At 40.8% G+C, this 22,269-nt stretch overlaps 1 protein-coding gene across 13 annotated transcripts in view; it reads left to right on the top strand.

The window, feature by feature from the left end:
• The window catches only part of PKP4 (plakophilin 4), a 105,017-nt gene that overhangs the window by 52,666 nt on the left and 30,082 nt on the right, over positions 1–22,269 (top strand). For 5 of the 13 annotated variants that reach the window (XM_035131912.2, XM_035131930.2, XM_035131949.2 and 2 more), the window contains exons 4-11: positions 8,874–8,908; positions 12,222–12,353; positions 12,458–12,648; positions 13,804–14,362; positions 16,365–16,457; positions 20,023–20,214; positions 21,183–21,402; positions 21,659–21,791. In XM_035131912.2, the coding sequence (XP_034987803.1) occupies positions 8,874–8,908; positions 12,222–12,353; positions 12,458–12,648; positions 13,804–14,362; positions 16,365–16,457; positions 20,023–20,214; positions 21,183–21,402; positions 21,659–21,791 (1,555 nt within the window). The remainder of the gene's footprint in view (positions 1–8,873; positions 8,909–12,221; positions 12,354–12,457; positions 12,649–13,803; positions 14,363–16,364; positions 16,458–20,022; positions 20,215–21,182; positions 21,403–21,658; positions 21,792–22,269) is intronic. The other 8 variants (XM_035131939.2, XM_060280029.1, XM_060280025.1 and 5 more) reach the window with 6 other exon arrangements.

Raw genomic sequence — 22,269 nt, forward strand, 5'->3', positions numbered from 1 at the left:
CAGCTCACATCCCCTTCCCCTGGCTTTCACTCTGCTGTGGTATGGAGGAGTCAAGAAACAGTAGGCATTTTGCCTTCTTTGAACCTCAGCAGAAGCAAGAGACCCTATTGCGCCTTTTCCATGTGCCAGAGGGGAAGGGGTTTGCAGCAAGTCCTGGATACTAAGCCAAGCAAATTTCTGTGGACAATTGCTTTTCCTGAGTTGCTTCATATTTTATAAATGTGAATCATATATGAATCTTATATAAATTAACAATATTTCAGCAGCTGTATTTGAACTTCAGCTCCTGAAAGTTAATGTACTTTAACTCTTGAAGATAGTGACCATAACTATTTGCTGCTGTATGCATCAGGCATACAAAATATGTACAAACAGCTACAAAACAGGCGGCCAGGGACTGTTCTTGTTCATCAGTGCTTACGTTGCATATACACGTATTAGGAGTGGAAGAATCAGAGCATAGGAAACTTTTGACTAAAGGCTAGACTTTTGCTTAACGCCTAAATGCTACCTGTGCTGCAACCTTTGGGGCTGATAAATAGTAGGCTCGCATCCAAACACCCTGTTACAGCCAGGTTTGAGCATGATGATTGCTCTTCTTATCACCCAGTTACCCTTTCCTTCAAACTAATATTCAGTGTCGTTCTGTATGTGGATGTTCAATTTTTGGCTAATGGCCACCTTCCACAAAATGTTTCTTAATTCCCCTTTTACAGCCGCCTATGGTCTGTTGCATACATCAGCAAAGCACTGCTCACTCACAAATAGTGAGGTCTGGAAAAATCCTAGGCAGTTTAGGTCTTAGTAGGTCTGAAGTAGCTTATTATGTCACCACCACCACCACACTCTATTCTCTTCCAACTCTGAACATTCCTCAGAGAAGCCCCTTTTTGACCTTTCTTGGACGATGTCATGCTTTATTGGATTCCACTGTGCCAATGAAGCCGTTTCACTTCCCTTTTCTGTATCTTGTGATTTAATGTCACTTTGTCCTTAGCGCCTGCTATCCTTTCCCTGAACTCAAGTCTCCCAGCAACCCCAGATTTGTAAAGGAGTAGTTAGATTGGTTTTGGAGCCAGCTTTCAAGCCTTCCCTCTCTGAAACTTCCCCATGTTTCATCGATGGTTGGTTGAAATGCAACCAACCAACCGGGTGGCGCTGTGGTCTAAACCACTGAGCCTAGGGCTTGCTGATGGGAAGGTCATCGGTTCGAATCCCTGCGATGGGGTGAGCTCCAGTTGCTTGGTCCCTGCTCCTGCCAACCTAGCAGTTCGAAAGCATGTCAAAGTGCAAGTAGATAAATAGGGACCGCTCCGGCAGGAAGGTAAACGGCATTTCCGTGCACTGCTCTGGTTCGCCAGAAGCGGCTTAGTCATGCTGGCTACGGTACATGACCCGGAAGCTGTACGTCGGCTCCCTCGGCCAGTAAAGCGAGATGAGCGCCGCAACCCCAGAGTCGTCCATGACTGGACCTAACAGTCAGGGGTACCTACCTTTACACAAAGACACAATACATGTTCTTAGCTAATATCAGAAAAAGGTTGTCTCTTAAGTCAAGTGTGCTGGTCACAGATTGAAATATAAAGTCTTGTATGAAAGTCTTGTATGAAAGCTTCTAGGTATTATTATTATTATTATTATTATTATTATTATTATTATTATTATGCTGCTTGCTTTAAAAGAGGAAGTATAGGAAGAGTACAATAAACAGCCAGCCAGTTCCAGCCAGTGAATACTGGAGAAGTACATCTCTAGAAGTGCAGTTTATTTGGAGCAGTTCACTGAAGCAGAGCTCTTGAAGCAGCCATTTTTAATTACCTCTACTCATTGCCATTCTGTTCACAAACATTTTATGCCACAAGTCAATTTCCTCTGGGATGTAAAAATCCAAATTGTAATGGTCCCCACCAGCTGGAATTAAAAATGTATATCTAAATCTCCTGTAGAGCATTTATGCTTTAGGTAATTTACCCAGTGTTCCTATTAAACTGAAGCATTCAAGCTGGCTGCAACAAACCTAATACTGTGGCATTATGAAGAATTCAGACTGAATAGCTTCCAAAACTAGTGGGGTAGTTTATTTTGTTATTTGTAGCCGATCATTTCTTGTTCCACACCAATAAAAACAGAACATTGTTTTGATTTATATTGGAAGTAAAGAACTCCTGCAGTAGGCCAGTGAAGTGTTAAACTCAATAAATTGAGTATTTGGAAAGTTCAAAAAACTGAATACCTCAGCTGTCTGTGTGTGTATTGGTTGAAACAGTTCTAGCCAGACATTCAGCATATTTAGCTGAATGCTTGGCATACCTGAATGTATACCTTAATGCAGTGGGGTTTGGTCCAGTGAATATACCCATCAGCTGAATATCGTCATCCTGTTGAAAATTATTTTGTTTGTTGTTGTTTATTTGTTTATTTGTTTTTGTTGTTGTTACTGTTATTTATTAAATTTGTATACCACCCTTCATCTGAACATGACAGAGTGGTTCACAACACAAAACACAGTCTACAATACAATACAAAATGAAAACACAGTCTACGATACAATACAAAGCCAATAACCCTTCTGCCCCTACAAACAGATTTAAAAAGCCATAGGCTGTTTAATCAGCCAAAGGTCTGGTTATGGACAAATGTTTTTGCCTGGCACCTAAAGACATGGGGAGAAAAGGCCAAACCATGAAGGCTTTTTAGACAGACTAATGCATATCACAATATATAGGTCCTATGCTATCTGCATAAAGAACTTCCCCACAGCACAGGGCCTCTATATTGAGCTATGCATCATGGACCAGGGTTGCATAGATTTATTGATTTGAAATGCTTCTAGCCCAGCCTTCAAGATTCCAGAGCAGTGTGCATATACTAAAATAAATGTTAAAAATATAATGCAATTAAAGCTAAAAATACCATCATGATAAAATAATACTAATAACAACCTAGATAAACAAAGCAGTACAAATAACAAAATCTCAAACGTTAAAATGCCAGGGCAAATAAGTGAATTTTGACATGGCACCAAAATGAATGTGATGCTTTGCACCAGTTGTACCATTACAAGGAAGGTTGTCCAAAGACGGGGCACCACCACAGAGAAGGTTGTGCCACCACAGAGGAGGCTGATGCATAACAAACTTCACCCAGAGACACAGAAAGCTAGTATAGGGCGAGGTGCTCCTTCAAGTATTTGGGTGCCAATTCATTTAAGGCTTCAAAGGTAAGCTACCAGAACCTTGAATGAACTTGGAAGCAAACAGACACCTTAGTAAGGAGGAGCATCCTGGACCAGCCCAATGGGGAATCCCCTTAAGGGATCTTAGAGGGCAACACTTTCTGTACAGGGGCCCAGTCAGGGGCTGATAGCCAAAACTTGTAGCTTGGCGTTGTACTGGATTCAACATGGTCACTGAATGCTCAGGGGAACTCAGTGGGATGGAGTGCCTTTCAACCAGCTTCAGCAGCTACGACCATTTCTGGACAGGAGTAGTTTTGCCACAGTTATCCGCACTCTAGTAACTTCCCAAAGGGATTGCTATGGGGATACTCTTGAAGACAACCCCGAAAGCTTCAATTAGTGCAAAATGTGGCAGCAGGACATTAAGTGGTATAGTTGGAAGGAATCATAACATCACTTCCGAAAGATCTACAGTACATGGCAGCCCCAAGTGAGTTGGAAGGGTACAGGAGCAGGCAGAAATGATGACATACACAAACTGGTGTTGGATTAAATTAGGCTACAATTTTATTAATCACAGTGCAAAAGGTTTGGCACAGGCATTGGCCATGACTCCACATGATCAACAACCCAGCGCACCAGCTGGTTGATGAACTGTAGTTTGACAGCTGGGGTTGACCGTTGTTGAGGTTCACCATGGCGTGAACTGCTTGTGGCAGAGCTTATCCAGTCACTGGTGAGAGGCATTGTGGTTTGATGCCCAAGCATACCTTCCTTTTCACCAGACACTTTGAACCGTCTGAACTATTCCAGCCCCCTCCTTTCCATACAATGGTACCTCTGGTTACGAACTTAATTCGTTCCGGAGGTCCGTTCTTAACCTGAAACGGTTCTTAACCTGAGGTACCACTTTAACTAATGGGGCCTCCCACTGCCGCCACGCGATTTCTCTTCTCATCCTGAGGTAAAGTTCTTAACCCAAGGTACTACTTCCAGGTAACCCGAAGTGTTTGTAACCCGAGGTGTTTGTAAACCAAGGTACCACTGTATTTCTTTTCTGACTGGGTCATTGTTCTGTGGCTACTGAACATGCTCAACCCTCTCTGGGCTGTTTTGGGATTTTCCCCCGTAGGGATTTTTGGGGCCATTTTTTATTTCTATTTCTGCAAACCTTTGGCCTCCCCCACAGGCTGCAGTGCCTCTCTCTTGGTTGCAAATTGTGCCATTTTAGACAGCACTTACCCTTGAACTTTGTAAATAGAGGAAGTGATATTTGTTTATATTCCATCGTGTAGTAACAATAAAAATTACTTTCCCTATCAATTCAGCAATCTAGATACCATGTGAGTACTGAGGTAATTTTGAACATCCTTTGGAAATTCTCTTTTTAATATGTCTATTAAAATATTTTTGCCGATTTTCAGAATTAATTGGTTGTGTCTTTAGTATTAAATGGGATGTGTTTGTCTAAGAAATTTTGTTCATTTTCTAAAGGTTAATGAGGTGTTCTTTATTATATATGCCTTTCCCACTGTCATCCCAGCCCCGAAGCCTGCCATTGTACTGTAATCCATCTAAATGTATTTTAGCATACACATCCCATTTGTTTTATACAGTATTCATTAAGTGACTGTTGCATTTATTACATTTTTATATGAATTACATAAGCTGTTTTTTTCCAATCTGTGAGTTTTATGGGGTGGAAGAGGAAGAAAGGGGCAGCTGTTAGTCTTCAAAATAGGCTTGTTTTTATCATCAGGGACAGGCATTTGATGGGCTGCCTAAGCAAACATTATAGCTGTGGTTTTCAGTTTATGGGTTAGGACCTACAAGGGGTTGTGTCATGACCTAAGATTGTACCATTCCACTAGTTCTGAAGCTGGAAAGCCTGTAGTGTGTGCCCCCCCCCAATCTTGGTAGAATCCAGCTACATTGGTCACAGTCCAACATGGCCAATGATAAGTTCCCCATCCCTTTTTTTAAAAGGGTCTTTTTTCAGAGAAGAATGGGAGATGAGGTTAAAGGAGACAACGTGAAAAACAATGGACACATTATTATTATTTTAAATAAAGAGGATCTCATGTTGTACTTGGGGGTGGACGGTGTTCCTGGATTTGAAAATGACTGTTCTGTACTGTATAGCAAATGAGTCAGCAAATGAAATGACCTGGTCCATCATCCCTTTGCCTCTGTATTTAATATGGCAACCTTTCAGAAATAAATCTTATAGGAACACTTTTTGTGATGCAACTGCTAGAAATTCTGTCACACTGTGCAATGATAGAAGGCCATGCTTTACTCAGTTAACAAGACCCATCTGGAGTGTAGGTGTTGATGGGCTTAGAGTAAAAGCTAAAAGAAAACAGCTAAAAGAAAAAAGAAAAACCTTGAATATTCCCACAGTACAAAATCAAAACTAGTAGTCCCATGCTTGCCTACTATATAGGTAATAAACTGATTCTTTTCACTTTAGCTGGGCATAGCTTGGGTTGGCTGGCACTCTTGTCTGCTGAATCGGTTAGTAAATATACCAGCGAATAAATGCTTGCACACCTTTTAATACAAACCATGCCAATCCATGTCTGTTGAGTTACACAGAGTCTCAGACCTTTTGATGCATCACTGCCTCCTTATATGGCAGTCATACCCCATGCACATAATGAGTGAAAAATACTGTTGGGCACATGGCAATCAAATTCTGATATCTGGTTGCCTTTCCTTAGTGGTTGGGATACCTGTGGACTAGGGCCTAGGGGCAGTAGGAGATGTGCACCTTTCTCCCACCCCCCGTTTTTGCTGGAAACATATCCCCGTGCATCAAATTTTACGATACACCTTCTCTTGTGTAAACAAGATGACACCACTTCAGATATGGCATTCTCACATTCTCCCCCTCATATTTGTCCATCTGCAACTTCACAATTTATTTATAAATAAAGAGCAAGAAAACAGGAAATCTGAGAGGAAGGAGAGGGTGATAAGCCATCAGAGGGACATCTCTGCTGGAAATGTAACAGTTTGGCATAGCTTTGGCCCATTCCTTGCGTACCTGAAATCCTTTGGCTGCTCCTTCAGACACCACACATCTTCCTGAATTTGATCTGTAACTATACAGGGTAATTTGTTCAGCACCAATGACTGTGTTTGAAAGACAAAAGGCCTCAGTTAATGAGAGTTTTTTTGTTCGTTCATTTTGGGTGCATATAATTAAGCTACAGATGCCACATTTCAGTTAGCAGCTAGTATTGCAATTGTAATAGCATTCTTATTCAGAAATGCTTAACTGCACAGCAGTCTTGTGAGCTGCCATTTTGGGGGGGAACATGTGGTGGATACCGTAGATGATTTATGAACATAGTAATAAATGGGAAATGGAGTGAAGATTTCTTGTTTGCTGGCTTTTTGTCATCCAAAATAGGAAAGTGAGCTCAGGGCTTGGCTCCAGGTTTGAGTGCAAAGTGCCCTCTCTCTCACACATGGGCCCCCTCAGGTGTACCCAGCAGTGGTGGTCGCAAAAACACTCCAAAGGAAGGTGGAAGCTGTCATTTAATTTTAAAATTGACATTTTTATTGAGTTAACGTACATGACAATACAAGCAATAGAAGACAAAGTGTTTCATAAAGCAACGGCGACGTATAGATCTATTCTTATACCTTGGTGGTTAAAGTTTTGCAAGCAAAAGTTAGTTGCTTTTACTATATTATTTAGTATCTAAACCAATATAATGACTCCCTTAAAGCTGCCATTTGGATTTCCCACTTTTCTCCAGAATGCTCACTCCAGAGAGCTGAGGGAAATTATAGTGGTAACTCTCAGACCCAGCCGCATATGCCCTGAAATCCTGCCCATGTAGAGCTGCACAAAAATACTTATATATGAACTTTCCCATCCCAATTTTACTGGGTAAGAATCTCTATCTTGAAGGGCTTACACCCAATGAATGTGTTTGTGAAAGGACCGATAGTTCACCATAGGACATGCACCTGACCAGCAGGGTGGGTATGAATCAGGCCTGTGAGCATTAGAATGTATGCATACATATGGCCATTTTGCACATCAATGTCAGAAATCAACCTACTGCATTCAGTGCGTAGTTTGCCATGGATCTGAATGGCAGAAAATAAATTGGCAAAAATTAAGATGATGTGCAGTCTTTTTCTTGGATTCATCTTAAAACAGCTATTTTTATTCTGCATCTTCTCATTAGATCTTTCAGATATTGGTTAAGCCCATCAAAAAATATTTGAGTAGGTAGTGATGAAGATTCATATCTATAGGTATTATCGATCTACTGGAGAGGCTGTGACCATTCTTTCTCGTTAGTTTCCTTGACAATTCCAGAAATGCCCTGGATGGAAGTGATAATTTAGACTGAAAGTGCTGTAATGCTGTGCCAAAGAATTCTCCTAGTAAATGTTACCAAGGCATTTATGGTTACAGGTAGGTAGCCGTGTTGGTCTGGATCGAAGTAAAATAAAAAAAATTCCTTCAGTAGCACCTTAAAGACCAACTAAGTTTTTATTTTGGTATGAGCTTTCGTGTGCATGCACACTTCTTCTGTTTATATTAGGCAGATTTAGCTTTTATATTGGAGATTTGACTCCTAATCTTAATGCAGTTAACAGAAGTGAGCAGAAATTCTCCACATTGCCTTTCATTCTGTTCTTATTAGTGCCTTCCTTGTGGAAAGTTTCGTATTGAATGTATATAAAAGAGTAGCACATTTGTATGGATTTATGCATGAGAAAGTGCGGCACCAAAATATTTTCTTGCACTGACTGCCAGTCTGTAAATAAAGTCAAAATAAATTAAGTGCTTTTCTTTCTAATTTTACTTTGACGTGTAAATAAATCTAAACATTTAATGTGATTATTTTCATCTGTGTATGTTATGTATGTAGTTTGATACGTATTGTCATCTGAGCGAAACTGATTTTGAAATTGGATTCTTTAAAAGCATAATTGTAGTAACAAAAGCTTCTAGTATAAAGAGTAAACACATTTACATAAATGAATCACATTCGTGCAGTGAAAATTTTTATTACATAAATTGTTTTGAATTATTCAGCATGCCAGAGAGAAGGAATACTGCTTTTTAAAAAATAAAATAAAATAGCTGATGCAAAATATGGGTTGTAATCTGCCTTTAATTGAAATTGAAAGACCATTAAAGGCGCTTAACTTTAGAATGATGGTTTATAATTTATTGCTGCATTCCTAACACTGTGTTAATTTTGCACAAACAGTGAATATAAGTGATACAGCTGATGACACACCAGACCTGTTGTTCTGCACATGTTTGAGTGTGCATCTAGACTCTGGGTGAGCAGGTGTCTTCATTTGCTTCATTGGAGATTGCTTCAATAAGGTGTGCATGATTTTGTCATCAGCTGTTCTTAATGAAGAATCCCTTTCAACCAAGGTTGCATCTTCTACATTTCCCTTGATTGCAAAGGATTGCTGGTTTGAGTTACTGGCTCTGTGGCATCAGTTCTGTTTCGTATTATGCACCCATGTGGAGAGGCATCCCCAATAGGCCCGTAAGGTTCAACGTATGCAGGCAATGTTGTGGGTAATTTTGGGGATGGAATGGGAGGTCATTGTGGGCCTGCCAAACCTGCATCCAGTCATCTCGCTTCAGTTACTGTGTGTAGGGGGTGTCTCATAATTTGACTGTTTCTTTTCTTTTCTATAGCTCTACTGAAAAGTCGTTTCCCTGGAGATCTGCAGGTACAGTTGTCTTGCATGTTTGGTGTATTTTATGAGTTTTTATATTATACTAAATGCAAAATCTTATATACCGTATTTGAAAAATACGGTGTGTGTGTGTGTGTGTGTGTGTGTGTGTGTGTGTGTGTATATATATATATATATATATATATATATATATCGGGTTTTTTTTTTTAATAAACTACTTTTAAAAATTCAAAACTTCCTTTTACCAAAAATGTTCTTCTGATATATCTTGCAGTGACATACGGTACTTGCAAGGCTTACTTTTTACAGATTGCTTGCAATATATATTAAAGTGATCACAGTCTATTGTCCGCTTGCAGTTTGCAAACGTGTGGGCCATTTCATGTGACTTCTTATCCTTACAGTTCTCTTGTGTAGAGGGGAAAAAACCCGTACAGTATACTCAGTATACACCTTCATCTGTGATGACTGCTTAGGTGTCTATTCCATTGTTTGTACATAGCATCACAATTTGTAAATGTGAACGCAAGAATATATGATAGCCTTAGCATTGTTGTTGCTATGTCAGTTAAATTAAACGGTGTTCTCCTTGTATGGTACATCTGCCTACAAATGTTCTATTATCGAACTATCATTCTAAGTATATTTATAATGCCGTGATTTTCAAACTGTATTCCTAGAAAATCAGTAATGGAAGATAAGCTACATGAAAAGCATTATGCCAATATTGAATATTCTGCAATGTGTGTCATATTCATGGTTTCATAGCGCACTCTTAGCTTGTGGGGCTAAGAGCTTGCTTGGTACCACTCAAGAACTTAGTGTGTGCATCAGAACGTGCCCCAGAATCCTGTGAAACATGCAGGAGTTCCTTTGCAGACACACCAGTGCAGAAATGATACCTTGTGGGGTAGGATGCTTAAAATCCACAGTTGTGACATGGATCAGTAGCCTGGGCTACCTTGTTGTCTTACTCTGTCTCTGATAAAAAATTCTTTACTTCTGCTGTTTTTTATTTGTCCCTTACTACTTTTTGTTTATTTTTCTTACATTTAATTGGTTTTCCTTGCTCTTTTATTATTTCTGTTTTTAGCCACCTTAAACTGCACGAAGAAATGTGGGATATAAGTGTTTTCGATAAATAAAAATAAATGCTGTAATAAAACTCTTTGCTAGTATGTGGCTTTACCGAAACCCTTATACAATGTTTTCCAGCTAAACAAAATTGTGGTTATTGTAGCACACCTAAGACTTCTGATGGTTTTTCTCCCTTTTAAATACGTAGTCATGTCCTACGACAAATAGTGTTGAAAGACACTTCACAAATGGTTTTCTATGCAGTGTGGGAGACTGCTGACCTGGAAAACAAACACAAGTGGAAAGTTTACTTGGAATGGGTCTTTAAAATTAGTTATATGGTACTTTTATTTGGCAGGCACATTTTGAGTTAATTTACAGGGTGAACATGCTTTATTTTAAAATTTATTAAATTAAAATGCTCTTCCTTCATGGATCTAAATGTTATTGGCTCTTCTTTCTTAGTAGCTGGACTTATTAGGTCAAAACTATAATCCTAGTGCACAACTTCAGGATTATTTGACATTGATGTACAACTGAGATGTCCCTAACTTTGCATTCTCCATTCATTGTAAGGAATATTTGCTGGCTATCTTGCCCCCTTTTCATGTTTTTAAACTCCAAAACTAATTAAAATTAGTTGCACCAAGCTGTGCAATTATGGGAACAATCTAGCGACAACAAAGAAGCCCACCCCAAAACTCTAATCCACTTTAACGCCATTCTCATTCATTTCCATGGCTCCCTGGTGCAGAAGTCTTCAAATGCCTTTCATGTAAGAGACTTGGAAAGCTTCCAGTTCTAGGTTTCTTCCTCCAGCCCTGATAAATCACCTTCAGAATTCGGCTTTTCAGGAACTGAAAAGTTACTATTTCTTTAGTTCAGAGATAGGCAGGAAGCATGTTGGGGTTTGTTGGAAGATCACGGTTATTTGCAGTATACCAGCAATAACCTCTGCCTCCCAGTTGTATGCATATATGTATTCACCTCGTTTAATAATCACAACAACCTTGTATGGCAGGTTAGGTTGAGAGACCGTGACTGGCCCAAGGCTCCCCAGTGAATATTTGAACCATAAGTTTGAGGAGCTTGTCCTTCTTGCCAAGCTGCAAATTTAATATTAAATTTCTGAGTCGCAGCTGCCCCATCTCAGATTCCCTAAATCATCCATCAGCTGTGGAAAGAAAGTGAAGAGAAGCCCTCATGTGAAGATGTAGCAAGTAGGAAGGATTTCTTAGTCGTTTCATGTTCCTCAGTCGTGGGACATTTTTGTTTAAAAGAACTGCACAAATTCTGTTTTGAAAAGACCTGGCTTGTAAAGGAAATTCACCCTAAAACCCTTTAAGTACAGTAAATTACAGCTGTACTTTGGATCTCAAACGTCTTGGCTCCTGAACAAATCAGCTCCCAAACAATCGAAGTGAGTGTTCTGGTTTTCGAACAATTTTCAGAAGCCAAACATCCAGCACAGCTTCCGCGGCTTCTGATTGGCTGCAGGATGCTCCTGGAGCCAATCGGAAGCTGCGCCTTAGTTTTCAGCTGGTTCCGGGAGTCAAATGCATTCTGTTCGAGAACCAAGGTATGACTGCAAAAGAAATTAAGGGCTATATATATAGGTTAGTGGTAGTGCATCAGCCTTGCCTACACAGTGTCCCAGGTTCAATCTCCACACAGGGCTGAGAGAAACCGCTGCCTAAAATTCTGGAGAGCTGGGGTTTCATCAGGGAAGACAGTACTAAACTAGATGGACCAATGGTCTGAGTCCTTATAGGGCAGCTTCCTATGTTCCTAAGTTACTGGATGGGATTTCGTAGCAAGATAGGCTAATTCATATAGGAATCAGTTCCTGAATGTAAATTTGATCCCTTCTGGTATCTTTTCAATCATGCTTTGCCTTTCAAGCCTCAGATTTCTTTTCTTTTCTTATATAAAAAAGTATATTTGTTTTATGCTTAAAGTTCAAGAATGTATATCACAGCTGACAATATGTTCTTCAGTTAACAGCTTCAGAATTTTCCTCCTTAGGAAGTGTGTACTGTTGAGCTTTCAAAACTGACAAGAAAACACCACCTCCACAAATGGTCTTTTCCTTTATGTCTTTCTCAGAGTTGAATGTTCATATACAAAGCTATTACTCTTGCACAATTGTCTAAAATTGCTTTGCAGATGGTATGTAGAATAGAACTGAGCAGAAATGGTGAAGCTGTACCAGGTTGCAGATGCGTATAGATGTAGATATTATTATTGACTAACAAAACTCTGCTTTCAGATTTGCCAAACACAGGTGTAAATAAACTCAGAGCATCTGAGAGTGTTCATATTGCTTCTTATCATGTTGGAACAGAGCCAGAACAAGGGAATCTCTACTCACCAGAGCAAACATCGCTCCATGAAAGTGAGGGTCTGTTATATACATTTTAAATAAACTGAGATTTATCAATCTAGTCTTGTTTTTATTCCTAACTGTGTTAATAACTTCAGCTTCGTTGTGCTTTTTATCTTTAGGATCAGTGGGTAACTCTAGGAGTTCGACACAGATGAATTCTTATTCTGACAGTGGATACCAGGAAGTAAGCAGTTTTCACAACAGCCAGAACCTGATAAAGGGAGAGAACAGACAGCAACATTCCTTTATCGGAGCAAATAATAACCATTTGGTGAGAAGCTCAAGGGCTGAAGGACAGGCTTTGGTTCAGGTACATGTAGCTCCAAAAATATATTCAAGAAAAGCTGGTGAAATAAATAAATATGCTAATATAGATATGGTGTAAAAGTAATATAAATAGGAATGTAATACTCAATACAATAATTTACTTACCTTGATAAATCATTTGTATTCTGCATCTTCAACCGCAACAGTCCCCTGACAGGCTTAAAATTATATAAGAATAAATTTTAAAACCTATTTATTTATTTCATTTAATTATTTCTTTATCGCCTTTATCTTCCAATGATCTCATCTAAACAGCGGGGGGGAGAGAGTAAAAGAAAACACAATTCAAACGCAAACAGCACTTCTATAAATGGCATAAGATAATACTAAATAATGGAACAAAGCTTCAAGGTCATACTTCCCTTCTAAACATTTGTGGTTGAGGGACGAGCCACCAGCATTTAGTTCCACTTTCCAAGAATCCTTGGTTGCCATTACATGTTATTACTGGGTCATATGCCAGGATTTTTAGAAAGGTGAACTAAATGCTAGCAACATTCTCTCAGTTACACAGGAGGAGAAAATGGGAGGGCATGGAAGCCCAAGACCTAATTCCAGCTTTTGTAGAATGACATTGGGCTATGCAGTGTTAATGGTAACTTATTTATTAGGCTTGTTAATAAGACATGAAAAAAGTGAAGACTAAATGGAGAAAATAGTTCTATAGGATTTTGGTGACACATTTGCTGTTTTAAAAAAAAAGCAGCAAAGTGGAACATTAAGATTAAAGCTATATCTATACTACAACATTTAAGCCCAATCCAAAGGATGTTACTCTTTTGGCCTCTCAAGGAACTCTGGAAATTGTTTGGTTGCGGGTGCCAAACAGGATTCTCTTTAAGAATCTTGTTCTTTAAGAATGCATTCTTACATTCAGATAAGTTACAATAGATAAACTTCCTTTAAAACATTTTAGGCACAATCCAGCAAACATTAAGCATTTTAAGTCCCGCTGATTTCAGTGCAGAGACTGAAAAGTGCAGTTCTATGCATATCTGTTCAACTCTCCGTTTTAAAATCCAAGGGACTTAACTCTAGTGCAAATGCACCCGCAAGGGAATTTTCAAGTGAAAATGTTGATCTTTACACTGGTTGATGACCCTGTGCACCAAAATGATACGTGGTTCCTTTTGAACAGGCATCCTCAAACATAGCTGCCAACCGAGCCATGAGACGCGTAAGTTCTGTTCCATCGAGGGCGCAGTCTCCCTCATATGTGACCACTGCAGGCGTTTCTCCTTCAAGGGGATCACTCAGAACTTCTTTAGGGAGTGGCTATGGCTCACCATCTGTTACTGAGTCGAGATCTCTTAATTCTAATGTGTTTTCATCTACAACATTGCCTGTACAACGAGCAGCATCTCCGTTTACTACACAGAGGCCAGCTTCGCCTATCGCAGTGCGCAGAGTTGGCTCGGTAACATCCAGGCAGTCGTCCAACCCCAATGGAGGAACTCCCCAGTACCAGCCTGCTGTCAGAGTTGGGTCACCTCTTACGCTAAATGACACACAGACAAGAGTGGGCTCTCCACCCCAAACCCAAGTTGGATCTTCATCGCCAAAACGTTCTGGGATGACCGCTGTTCCACAACATCTGGGGACAACGTTACAACGGACACTTCATGATATCGAGCAATATGCACAGCAGTACGATATATATGAAAAAATGGTCCCACCCCGTCCAGATAGCCTTACAGGTTAGTAAAAAGGTAAAGACACAACTTAAAACTTTGCGTGAACCTGTAAATACAATGAATTGCATTGTTGGCAAGAGGAGCTGTAATATGCCATTACTGATGCTTGAAATGCTGTTATAGGAAAAGTGCCTGCACATGAGGAATCTGCACAGGACCAACAACACAATGCAGGATTTTATGACTGCATTTTAAACCGGGGTATTTTTTCAAAGGGAAGGAATCGGGTGTTAGGTGTCGCTGAAAAGCTTATTGACACCACTGAAAGGAAGGACTGAAGTTGCTGCTTTGAATCCGTTTGTAGTTCCACAGACTTGTTTCAGTAGATATTTTCGGAATTAATAGTTTCATTTCTCATCACAAAGAATGAAATGGTGTACTGTGGAGGCTTAGCAGTTTTATTTTATTTTTAATTTGTTTCTGTTGAAAGATTTTCATGGATAGACACAAGAACCTATGGAGTCTCTGTTTTCAGTTCGTAGAGTCCTTTCTACAGGTCAGCTACATTCGGTGTGAAACGCTGCTGTCATAGGCATTTTGAGGTTGAGGGGGAGCGCAAAGTGTGGAGAGGGGGGAAGAAGGGGGGCGGATAATGATCTTTCATTCTTTTGCATAGCGTATGTGCAGAGTTGTGTCAGCGCCAGGTGGGCAGGTTCTTTGTTTGTTTTTGCTGGCAATGCAAGAGGTTGGAGAACCCAGAATAAGGTTGGTTGCATTCAGTTGATTGCCGTGAGCTTGGTTTGTGTGTGAGAGGGGGAGGGACGTTCTTCAGATGAAAACAGTGAGCTTCAGTTATTCCGTATTTTCTACACACAGTTTTTAAATGCACAGAAAACAATATACAGTACAGTGGTGCCTCGCTAGACGAATTTAATTCGTTCCACAGGTCTTTTCTTATAACGAAAAATTCGTCTACCGAATCCCATAGGAATGCAATGAAATTTTTGAAATTTTTTTTGCCCATAGGAACGCATTAATTGAATTTCAATGCATTCCTATGGGAAACCGCGATTCGCTAGACGAATTTTTCATAAAACGAATTCTTCTAGCGAGGCAACCTCCGCTCGAAAAATCCTTTCGTTAAGCGGAAATTTCGTTAAGCAGGGCATTCGTTAAGCGAGGCACCACTGTACTTAATGCCTTAACATTAGGGACCCAGGTGGCGCTGTGGGTTCAATCACAGAGTCTAGGGCTTGCTGATCAGAAGGTCGGCGGTTCGAATCCCTGCAACGGGGTGAGCTCCCATTGCTTGGTCCCAGCTCCTGCCCACCTAGCAGTTCGAAAGCACGTCAAAGTGCAAGTAGATAAATAGGGACCGCTCCGGCAGGAAGGTAAACGGCGTTTCCGTGCGCTGCTCTGGTTCGCCAGAAGCAGCTTTGTCATGCTGGCCACATGACCCGGAAGCTGTCTGCGGACAAACGCTGGCTCCCTCGGCCTATAGAGCGAGATGAGCGCCGCAACCCCAGAGTCGGACACGACTGGACCTGATGGTCAGGGGCCCCTTTACCTTTACCTAATGCCTTAACAAAATGATTGCTTATGGGCACAAGTGCTCTACTGTATACACAACAATTTCAGCTGCCTGCAAGATCTTCATTTAGATCAGGCATCCCCAAACTTCGGCCCTCCAGATGTTTTGGACTACAATTCCCATCTTCCCCGACCACAGGTCCTGTTAGCTAGGGATCATGGGAGTTGTAGGCCAAAACATCTGGAGGGCCGCAGTTTGGGGGATGCCTGATTTAGATGGAGGGATCCAGTTCATCCCCATAGGAGTGAGTGGGTGCGCACATTCGGCCACTCCACCCAGATGACTGATGAAGACAGGATGCATTATGCGTATCTGAGCATATGCAGGTGGTTGGGTGGGGATTTAGGAAGTATTCACCACTTTGTTTAGCCTGCAGGGGTCTAAACATGCACTAGATTGTGATTTATAAATAATAAGTACAAATAAAATAACCACCATGGATTGCCATTCTTTCATTTTAAAATTTGTTCCCAGGTGATATGAATGAATTTAAGCTACCTCTATTCAACTTGGAGACAAACAGTGCCATGAATATCCCTGTCAAAATTGTTCTTGCATTTGAAAAAAGCAAGTATTGGGCCTGAAACATGAAAACTACCTATACCGTTGATATCACTGCATAATTACCGTATATGCCGGTGTATAAGGCGACTGGGCGTATAAGACGACCCCCTACTTTTCCAGTCAAAATATAGAGTTTGGGATATACTCGCCGTAACGAGTATATCCCAGATTTCCAGTGCACACCAAATAAAAAATTTCTGTATCTCTTCCAGGCACTGAGGCGAGCGGGGGGGGGGGGGGAGAGAGAGAGAGAGAGTAAGCGGTGGCTGCCGCTTTCTTTCCATGCAGGGAGGAGGGAGGAAAGCCCTGTGCATCCCCTCTTCCTGCACGGAAAGAAAGCGGTAGTCACTTACACGGTCGCCGCATACGGCGGGATGTGGCCGCAGCCGTTTTTGAGCTCCCCTCCCCCCGTTTGCGGCGACCGCAGATCTTATACACCAGAATATACGGTACTGCTGTTTATGTGTTCCTGACTCCCTCTGTGCAGTACTTGAAGGGATTTGTGTTTCCTTATTACTTCTGGGCACACAAGCAATTAATCATTAAACAATTAAGAGGCAGATTCAGTATAGGTATCAGGTTTTCATATACCACGTAAGCTGTGACTGACCACATATAATACGGAAAAAAATAGGGAGCAAGCAAGAGAAACACACTTTGTTTAATGACAGGAAGTGCAAGTAACAACTGCTTGATTGAAATTTAGTTCACACTTTTGTCAAATGTAGCTAGTGCATTTCAAAATATGAAAAAAGACCTCATGCATTATGCCAATGATTTTGAAGTAGAACAATGCTGCCTGTATATTTCTCATACAGCAAAGTCCTAATGCCTCGATTAAAAGTGCCTTAACAACAAATATTTAGATGCCAATCTACTTGAAAGGGTGCTGAAAGCTTTTACTTATATGTTTAAGAATGCTATGCCAAGCAGCTAAATATGAATGACTTTTTAATCAGTCTTTTGATATCGCAGTCCTGAATCTTCTAGTTTATTCATAGTGAAGATGGAGTAGTATAATTTTTCAAGCCTTTCAAAACACAAAGCCTTTTAAATTATTCTTAGAAAGATTTTGCTAGCTTCCATTTCTTAAATATTGTTAATCTTTACACAATATCCATAACCTCAGTGGTTGCCACTGTGGTCCTAAACCCTTGCACCAGCGCAATGGCTTGTGAATATGGCACATGATGTTTTTATGACATTGCACTGGTGTTGAAATCAGTCCTGACAAAACCAGGAGCAATTGAGAAAGAAAGGAAGAAATATTGTATTACTTAATAGGACAAACAGATGGAAGGCTGAAGGTTTAACAACATATCTGAACCAGTTGTTGTTACCCTATTACAATTCAGCAAAGAACAAATATTGACATTTGCAAATATCATGGCTAATAGCTCAATCAGGTTGTCTTCTCACACATTGCCTTAGTTTTTTTAAATAAAAAAAACCTTACATCTGCCTATACAGTGGTACCTCTGGTTATGAACTTAATTTGTTCCGGAGGTCCGTTCTTAACCTGAGACCGTTCTTAACCTGAGGTACCACTTTAGCTAATGGGCCTCTTGCCCTCGCTGCGCCGCTACTGCTGCGCGATTTCTTTTCTCATCCTGAGGTAAAGTTCTTAACCCGAGGTGCTACTTCCGGGTTAGTGGCGTCTGTAACCCGAAGTGTTTGTAACTCAAGGTGTAACCCGAGGTATAGCAAATGTAACTAGAATAGATTTTTCGCTAAATGACTGTTGTGATTTTTAAGAGCCAATGCAGCTTTGTATTTTATAATAGGAAGAGAATGAAATCCTTACAAATAAGGTTTGGGATAGCCTCAGACCAGACAGACAGCAAACCAGGTTCTTATGTCATAGGGTTGATATGTTGTACAACTGCTGATATTTCGTGAAGCACGCACTGACAGCATACTTGGATCACTGGACAGCCCCACTAAATCCTCATTTTTAATTAGCAACAGGTTACCAATCACTGTGTTATTTGGAAGCTGAAGGCTAATGTGTACAGTGGTACCTCGACTTACGAAGGCGATCCATTCCACGGCGCTCTTCGGAAGTCGAATCCTTCGTAAGTCGAAGCGTCCATTTTGCACATGTGCAAAGCGTGATTTTGCGTATGCGCAGAACGCGCACGCGGTGAAAATACTTCCAGGTTAGCGGACTTCGGAAGTCGAGGCATTCGTAAGTCGAGGTACCACTGTATGTGCATATAAGCTGACTTGTACTGCACATGATCTTGCACATGATCTACCGCTTTTGTAGGTTCACGGTACCTCCATCATTTTGGATTAGAAGAGAGAAGTATTGATGACACTCTCTGAATCTCTTGATCTCTCCCAGTACTGTACTTTTAGGTGTCTTCAATATAAGTGATTTTAGCCCCTAAAAGGCACATGTCCCTTTAATTCAGTTCCTCCTACACCACAGGGTCTCTTAAGCTGCAAGGTAGATTGTTTCATCACACTTTAAAGAAAGGAAGATTTTGTTGCTGGAGGCTAAGCTAGTACAACCCCCTCGCAGTTTAAATGATTGGCAGCTGACTGACAGGCTTTGCTCTTGCCATATGTGGCCCTACATTAATGAAATAAAAAATCAAGACTATTATGGCTTTTCCATTGTTCACAGGTGGTACAAAATGACCGTTATGGGCCTGACCCAAACCTTTTGCAGCATCCACAACATTTCCCAGAGCGCAGTAAATAAGGTGTAAGAGACCAAGGCCTTCTGCAAATTTTCTTCCATTGTCGCATGTTTTAGAAATGGTTGTTGCAATTATACAAACTATAGCACAGAGGCTTCAAAATACCATAATCTTCTGTCGCCTTGAACAATGTGTGCAGTTCTAGCTGCCACTTTTTAACAAAGAAACTATAGAGCTGGTAAAAGGCAAGAAATAAGAATACAAAAATCATTAGGCTTGTAGATAAGCTACAAGGAGAGGTTTAAATTGGAATTTTTCACTTTAGATGGAAAATAAAAGATAGGATAACTGAAAGAGGAAGATAAGATCCTAAATCATGCATAAAAACGTGGATGCTCTGTTCAAAAACATGTGACTGAGTGGGCCTGGAGTGAAGTTATTGTAAGGCAAAGGCATCTTGAAGCACATTTTGATTTCCCCCACTCACTCATAATTTCGTTGGAGGCCTTGTTAGGAACAGGTGAGACCAGGCTTGGACTAGCCATCTGGCGGTTCTGGTAAAGGCCAGAGAGACCAATGTGCTCAAAAGCCAAGGGGATGATCTTTGTGAAAACAAAACACAAACCAATAACCCTGTGCCCGCCTACTTCCCCCCCCCTTTGCTCTTGAACGGGACAGGGAGAACGGCAATAGAGATAGGTGCCACCTATCTCTGAAGAGATCTGTTTTGAAATACAGATTAACATATATATTAATTTCTTCCTTGATAGAATTTTAGCCTGCGATTAGAAGATGAGATATGCATATGTGTGGGAGAGTCACGTGCGTAGTTGGAGCCTAAAAGTTTGCAACATGAAAAATGTGGATTTGTTTGTGAAGATTGCAGTTGCCACATACTCAAATTTCCCTTTTCTGTCTAGGCTTAAGGAGTTCATATGCTAGTCAGCACAGCCAACTTGGTCAAGAGCTGCGTTCGGCGGTGTCTCCTGATCTGCACATCACCCCTATATATGAAGGTAGAGCCTATTACAGTCCAGTGTACCACAGTCCAAATCATGGAACAGCTGATGTACCCCAAGGATCCCAAACAGCGTTATATCGAACTGGATCTGGTAAGTGTGAAATCCCTGTTGTCCCCAAATCTAAATTGGCTACAAGAATATGGGGAACTATTTTATCACCCCGTGTTCGTTGGAGAATAATATGAAATAATAATATGAATATAATAATATGAAATAATATGACAGCATGTACTTGAAACCATTATATGAATATAATAATATGAAATAATATGACAGCATGTACTTGAAACCGTTCCGGATCGCAGTTCGTAACCCGAAAAGTTCGTAACCCGAACGCGACCCGAAGCGCCATTTTGCGCATGCGCAAAGCGCGATTTTTGCGCATGCGCAGACCGCACGTGCTGCTTCTGCGCACGCACGCGCGACGAAAACACTTCCGGGGGTGCACAGTTCGTAACCCGAATTGTTCGCAAACCGAGGTGGTCGTAACCCGAGGTACGACTGTACAGTGAAACTGCTAAAATTAAAACATTAGGGTTTGGATCCTACCTAACTAATTCCCCATTCCCTCTTTGTCCCTGCGGCCACTTGTGCTGCTTGAAAGGCCTCTCTGGAAGGTAGGACACCCCCCCCCCCCATGGACAATATGCAATGGGACATGGCTAGCTGCTGCAGGGAGAGAAAATAGCCCAAAGGACCTAAGCCCAAAATGGGACTCCAAGAAGTCTTGTATGCTGTACCCCCCCCCCAAGATATAGACTCTTAAAGGGCACAAGTGGCTGCCATTATGGAAGAAGCGGTGTGCAGCTTCTCTTCTTTGAACTTCCTTAAGTATGGTATCTTAGATCCAAGCCAATCTAGACCCCAGTCCGTCTGTCCCCTGCCATGCCAGGTTAAAGAAAAGCATATTCCATTGCTTCCCAAAGGTTTTGTTGAGTTTCAGACGGAAGGAGAACAGATAATAAATCTGTGCGCCTGTGGTCTTTCTGCATACGGACACACAACAACACATATGGACACACAACAACAACAATCTTGATCTTTATTTTATGTTCCAGGTGTTGGAAATCTACAAAGGTCATCCAGTCAGCGTAGCACTCTTACATACCAAAGAAATAATTATGCTCTGAACACAACAGCTACCTACGCAGAACCCTACAGGTCACTTCATTATCGACTCTCTGAGTCGAGCTACAACAGGATGCAGCACCATGCACCTCCTGCTGATGATGGCACCACAAGATCTCCATCCATAGACAGCATCCAGAAAGATCCCAGGCAAGCATACCTCATCCTTTAACAAATTGGCCATAGTTGCCATAGCAAAATAATTCTAAATCGATTCCTGTTACTTAGACTTTCCATTGCTAATCTTTGAGATTGTGTTTAGTTCACCATTGGAAATTTAGCTGCACAAATCTTTGTAAAATATTGTCAGCGGGTGGACTGGGTTAACTCATTGCAGGCTGAAAATGTTATATATATAACACACACGAATTCACACTTTCCTTTGAACTCTGCTTATCTAATGAAGAGAATTTGCATGGCGGGATCCAGAATTGCCTGAGGTCATCCACATGCTTCAGCATCAGTTCCCATCAGTTCAAGCCAATGCTGCAGCCTACCTACAGCACCTGTGTTTTGGAGATAACAAAATAAAAACCGAGGTACGCTATAGATGCCTTATTGAAAAAAAAACCTCAGTGAAGAACATTGTAGAGCAATTTTAAATTTTGAAGTTTCTGTCAAATTTTTACCTATTGATAAACTTACACTGCAAACGCAGGTTCATGCTTCTAGGGTTTTACTGTATATTGAGAGTGAAAATGCTGGGTCATCTTTTTGACTGCTTCCTTTAAATTTTGATTTCTATGCACACTTGCTTGGAAGCAAGTCCCTTTGACCTCAGCGGAACTTTATTCTGGGTAAATATTTGGATAAACAGAAGCTGAATCCTGAAATACAAAGGTGTAATTATGACCAAAGTTCTCAGGTCTTGAAGGTGGGGGGCCCTTTTTGTCAGAGACATTATGTTTCAATTATTGTAAACCACCCTGGGATCTTGGAGGAGGAAGAGAAATTATAACACAAGGCCTAGCTAATGGTGTTTTATAAATCATTTTATTCTGCAGCTATTTAAAAAAT

The sequence above is a fragment of the Zootoca vivipara genome, chromosome 1, assembly GCF_963506605.1.
Source record: "Zootoca vivipara chromosome 1, rZooViv1.1, whole genome shotgun sequence".
Lineage (NCBI taxonomy): Eukaryota > Metazoa > Chordata > Lepidosauria > Squamata > Lacertidae > Zootoca > Zootoca vivipara.